Raw genomic sequence first — 6,132 nt, forward strand, 5'->3', positions numbered from 1 at the left:
GCTAGGATCTGGAACCAACTTCCAAGGGAAGTGGTGCTGGCTCCTACCCTGGGGGTCTTTAAGAAGCGGCTTGATGCCTACCTGGCTGGGGTCATTTGAGCCCAGTTTCCCTCCTGCCCAGGCAGGGGGTCGGACTTGAAGATCTATAAGGTCCCTTCTGACCCTACTTCTATGATTCTATGATGATTCTCCAAATGTATCTGACATGGATGTTTCAATATGTCGTCCTCCCTCTCCCCAAAGTATTAACGCAAGAATCAGTCATAAGACACAGGAACAGGAGACTTCTAATATGCTGTCCACAATGGATTGAGTATAAGCACTGCGACTCAGAAGTAACCTGAAAAAACTTACTAAAAAACTTCAGAGGTGATGTGCAACTAGTGCCTGCTCCAAGAAGCTTGTTATGGGGCAATACACACACAAATATGTTTGAAACAGTTTTTAAAGACAAACAAGGGTAGGATGAGCAATAAACCCATATGAGTAATGAATTCAGATTTACAAGTGATGAAAGTATCTGAAAAGTCTGTATACCAACTTTAAACAAAAAAGTTAGACACCAACTAGGAACACTACCCAACTATATACACTCACTGTAGATGTTTAATACCCAGACTGTAATACTGCAGAAGAACTGACCAGATTAACATTAGTATTTCTATATGAGAAGGGAAGTGTATGGTACTTCCCCAGCCAGTCTGAAAGATGTTAAGGCTTGAAAACAAAAAGGATGTTTCCCCCTTGTAAAGCCTGTCAACTATATCTATGCACACAAGTCAGAAAAACAATTATGCAAGGGACTAAAAACTTTCACCTGTCTGTGGAGTTTCATGCATAGATTCATACTCTGAATGATCTAGAGCCAAAGGGTTCATATCTGTTTGGTCTGATGCCGGAACAGTTGGCGATGGCTCCTGCAGTTCTGTCAGTACTGCATTCTGATGCTTTTTGTCACCATCACCATTGACATCCAACCCTGCAGCAAAAAAACCCAAAACAAACAAACAAACAAACAAGAAAGCATCAGCAGTGGATTTTAAATGAAAAAAGTCTTAACGTTCTCACTTAGAGCAGGGTTGTCCAACTTGTAATGGACAGGGCTCCCCCAGGCTGTGCCACCCCACTTTCTAGTGTGAGAGCAGAAACTGGAGGATTGAGTGGGAACCCAGAGATCCTGGATGCAGCAGCAGCGATTGGCTGGGGGTGGGGCGCAAGTGGTGCTGTGCGCTGAGAGCAAACCACCCATGGACTGCATATAGCTCACAGGCCACCAGTTGGACAGCTCTGACAAAGCAACTGGATAAAATGAACAAGCCTTTGTAAAAGACTTTTATTCAAGAATAGGTTTGAGAAAATATCCTTGCTTCTCAATCATTTTCACAGTCATGGTTTAAATTTAGGAAGTTTGCCAAGGTATAGCCTGTGCGCTGAGAGCAAACCACCCATGGACTGCATATAGCTCACAGGCCACCAGTTGGACAGCTCTGACAAAGCAACTGGATAAAATGAACAAGCCTTTGTAAAAGACTTTTATTCAAGAATAGGTTTGAGAAAATATCCTTGCTTCTCAATCATTTTCACAGTCATGGTTTAAATTTAGGAAGTTTGCCAAGGTATAATAAAAAGTGCTGGATTCTGTTAAATTGAGCTTAGCTTGAACAGGTTTTAGAAACTATTAATCCATACCTTCTTTACAGGAGTCTGGAGGTTGGTCAGGTATTTCTTCCCAGGTTTTGCTCACACTACTGTCAGTGGCACCACTTGCTTCCAAATGTAACATGTGATTCCCCCATACCTTTGCATTTGGATTTAACTCAGAAACCTTGGCTGACTCCTACAAAAAAAAATGTGTGTATTACAGACGTTCAAGAAAAGCAACACAATTATTTTAAAGTAAAAGTATTGGATGCATAATTTGAGATGGCACCCCAAGCCTTTCCATATCAATGTCAGAAGAAAAAGGAAGAAGAGATAATATTCTGGGGAAGTCAATGATATTAAAGTATCATCCCAGATGCAACAAAAGCCAGTTGGAAGCTTGTAGACTATAACTGCATGGCAGTTTGAGCTAGCTAAGCCAGAAGTGTTAGACTGAAGAACACTTTTGAAGGCCTCTTGGTGGCTAAACATTTCTGCAGGCTACAAAAATGTGAACACAACTGTGTACTTTTCTATAAAACCTAACAAATACAAGGTTATATTTCAAAGCTAGTGTAAGATGTGCACCCATGAAAGAAAGCTAAAGGAAAACAATGGAACATGTTTATGTGGTCCCAAACCAAGCCAAACATATATGCATTTTTGGACACAAGTTTCAGAGCCCCTTTAAAGGAACACAAATTATGCAAAGTTGAAGCTAATTAAGTGTACACAAGTTTCTGTTACTGCCCAGGACGACCAGGAAAATTGAGTCTTCCTGAATCTAATGGCCCCCATGACTAGAATGGTTAATGCATGCTAATTTCTATAGAAAAACTGTAGCCAAGATACTGGTGTGGCTAGCAATATAGGCAGCCACCTGTGACTCAATCTCTAGGTATCTCATTTATACTTCAAACAATAAGAGTCACCCTTAGGCATGACCAAGAGCAAGGATGAAACTCGCACCACTGGAATGGCATCAAGATGCCTCATCTTCCCTGCCACATTTTCACAAACACTGGAGTTAACAGCAAAACTTAGATCAACAACTAGGTAAGATCATTTAGCCCCACCTACACAACTAAACTAAACTACACGGCCAGCGATAGCAAGTTAATTCCTCCCCTTTAAGTGGTATTGGAAAGAGTTACACTGGTACTGCTTATAGGAAAAAGTCCCGAACACTGTACTTTTGATAGCAATGCTGGAAACTATTAAGTTGGCCATTTCTATCATAGGAAAGCCAATGTTATTTTAAATTGGTTATCTGAGTATTTTTACATTAAAAAAACCCCTACTGAACTTAGGCACACTTTGCTGCTCATTTTTCAGTTTTTCAAATGAATGAACTATTTAAAAAGGTAAAAGTGTAGCTGAGCCGTCAGCCCACCTCAATATGCTATACAACAGCATTAGCATCTTTCATACATCTTTATTGAAGATGCATGATTTCCTTAATTCTGAAGACTACTTGCATTGTTTTGTTACAGGCAGTTTTTGATACCAAAAGCTACATGCGATGCTAACTTCACAAAACAGTGTTAATAAGATCAGGTTTCAGGCTGCTAAGTGTATTAACTTTTTTTGTTTCAGTGAAACGCATTCTTTTGATACATCTGCAGCCCAAAGACTGAATTACTGTGCAAGTGCACACTCTACTTCCCCCTCCTAAAAGTTGAATAAACAAGTATGAAGAAAGCCATAAATAATAAGATATATTTAGTTAAACTCAATTTTGCAAATCTGTAAGTTATCTGTTTGCATAGGAAGCTTTCTTGGATGACAAATCAGTGACATCAGCTTCCATTTTGAAGAACAGAGTTCCTATAAGGATAAAGGTCCTTATCACTGCAAGGACCTTAGAAGTAAACTTCATTGTCTGGCAGTTGCAACACTACCAAGGTCAGAAAAACTGTAAGCAACTGGGACTGTAAGTGAACTCCATTCTGCCTGTTTTCAGCAGCAAAGCAACAGGAGCAACTGTCACAAGCCAGGGTTGCTTCTTCCATGTCCTATCTGCTCCCCTAAAGCATTTCCTTCCCCCATCATCCCCCTTCCCTCCCACTTCAACAGAGGCCTTCTAAAAGTTGAGAAGAGCATAGCCAAGGTCCTACTTCCTTTCTATGGTAAAGCTAAAACATTTAGGAACTACACTAGCATCCTGTTTAAGTAAAGGAGGCAATAAAAAGGGTGATGTTTTTCTTTTTCCCTCAAAAACAGAATACCAGGAAAAGTGTAACAGCTTACCCATAGGTAATACTGTCAGAGTGGGTTTCTCCGATGCAAAACTGATGTTGCTGCCAGTGTTTTAAAAAAAAGAAAAAGTGGTAGGGCAAGAAGAAAGCAATGAATTTAGGGCTTTCCTTCTTGGGGGAGGGAAGAATGAGGAAGTGTAGAGAGTGCAGGGAGTAGGGATTTACTCAGTGTTGCTGGTGATGTAATGGTGATGATTCACGGTATGAAAGATTTTGCTGGGGATGGAGGAGTTCATTAAACTGATGCATATGATAATCATGTTACATCCATCCTTCATACTAACATAGCCCAGCTTACAATAATAAGATTGCCTCACAACTTTAGATGTTTGTTCTCAACATTTGAGGTAGAAGAAGAAAACCGAGGCAGAAATACACTCAGGGCCAGATCCACGCAGGTTCTGCAGGTATCTAAAAGCAGGACTTAGAATTTCACTCCCTAGATTTCAAGCAATCCAGATCGACCCTGTTCCAGTTGCCAGAAGATAAATTTGCTGCATCTGTGCTGGTCCACAAAAATCCCTCATGTATCCATACTTCGGCTTCTGGGTACAGCCAGAAATGATCCAGTTTGATCCCCCTAAGTTTCTAACTCCCCTTAACTGAGGTCCAGACTGGTGCCTGCGCAATACCGAAGTCCCAAGAATGATCTTTTAACATGCCTAATTTACACAGCAGCATTGCAATCAGCTCAAGAACTATGGTGCTGCCGACTTTCACTTTATAGCCTTGTGGCTAGAATAGTTGCTCAGGAAGCAGGAGACCTGAATTTTGGCCTTCTGCTCCCTTAGGAGATTCAAATCCACAACTAGGAGACTGTCTTGACCACGAGGGTATAGAACAGTTTTGGTGAAGCAATGTCTGCCCCTCTGGCTGAAACCTGACCCCTGTGCAACCAAGACTGCAAGAGAGTCCTTGGCCAGAAAGCAGAAGCACAGGCACCTTACTGCAGCCCAGCAGTCAGGGCACTGGGAGTGAGACTCAAAAGGGTCTGATCTCTGTTGCTGAGGTTGCTTGTTATACTCTTGACTATTGAATGTATAAATGAACATGCACACCTTGAGAATGAGGACTATATTACCCTTCACAAGGTAGTGCCCTCATCACTGGGCTACTGAGCTAGGGTTCCTCTTTGCTTTTTCTCCTTCTAACCCATGACCAGCACTCACACTGTAGTGGCCCAGCTTCAAGAGAAGGAAAGGGTGCTCCCACCCCAGCCTACTCTTGAGCCTTGTGGTTAGGGCATTCTGCTGAAACATGACAGCTGTGGGTGTCAACTCTCTCAGGCCTAAACTCTTAAGCCAAAGTCTAATTTCTTGCCTATATTATTAAGCTAAAGGCAAGCAGCACTACCACCAAGACACCTAGCAGCAGAAGACTGACTCAACATCCTAGATCCAAAAGGAATGGAGGCACTTAATGAGCAGCCTGCTCTAAAGTCTGGAGAGGGGGCCAGACACACCATTGTGGTAACTGCTTCCTAACAGCTACTTGTAGGCTCCCTGGGTGCTTTCCAACTAGCTCTGTATAGAGGAGGGGAAGAGGATCTAAGCCGGTATTTGGAACATTCTTTAGGGGTGTCCAAGCTTTTCCAATAATTGTACAGGAATCATTTAGCCATGTCAATTTGGTCATCTTCTCAGAACATTTCTAACTTACACTGTGGTCCCTCTGGGATGGATCTAGATTTGGCCCTAAATGATATGCCAAAATTCATAGAAAAATCTGGTGGAGCAGGGGAATTTAACCCAGATTTTCAAAGGCCTAAGCCAGGTGTCAAAGCCATTGGACCATTCCTTCCTCTCATGCAAAGGAATTTCTTGAGGCATATCTATATATACACACACGAGGGGTGCTTGATTCTAAAAATCCAACCATGATTTAAGGCATTCACCAACACCAACAAATAGCCTGTAAGGTTGATCTAAGTCAGGGCCTGCAACATGCAGCCTGCTCAACCACTAGATCCAGCCTAGGAAGCTGGAGTGCTCTGCCTGTGCGGTCACTGCAAACTGTTTGCACCAAAGCTGCTTCTCTCCACTCCCCACCTCCCAGCTGCGGCGGGGAGCTGTGCCCAGGCTGCACTTGGGGGAGGTGAGTGAGAAGCTGCATGGCCCCAGAACAGCTCCTATGTCTTGCACCCAGGCCAGGGCCATGCAGTGAGGGGCTGTGTCAGAGCTGTGCAGCTTCCAGCTCTACCTGCACTGAAACTGGGACAAAGGAGGCAGCAGGG

General features: G+C 42.8%; 1 protein-coding gene across 2 annotated transcripts in view; it reads right to left on the reverse strand.

Moving 5' to 3' along the window:
• Positions 1-6,132, reverse strand: part of LARP4B (La ribonucleoprotein domain family member 4B) — a 63,372-nt gene that overhangs the window by 36,841 nt on the left and 20,399 nt on the right. For both annotated transcript variants that reach the window (XM_006024977.3, XM_025205768.1), the window contains exons 2-3: positions 1,690-1,837; positions 818-979 (exon numbers count right to left, since the gene is read on the reverse strand). In XM_006024977.3, the coding sequence (XP_006025039.1) occupies positions 818-979; positions 1,690-1,837 (310 nt within the window). The remainder of the gene's footprint in view (positions 1-817; positions 980-1,689; positions 1,838-6,132) is intronic.

The sequence above is a fragment of the Alligator sinensis genome, unplaced genomic scaffold (genome assembly GCF_000455745.1).
Source record: "Alligator sinensis unplaced genomic scaffold, ASM45574v1 scaffold370_1, whole genome shotgun sequence".
Classification (NCBI taxonomy): domain Eukaryota; kingdom Metazoa; phylum Chordata; order Crocodylia; family Alligatoridae; genus Alligator; species Alligator sinensis.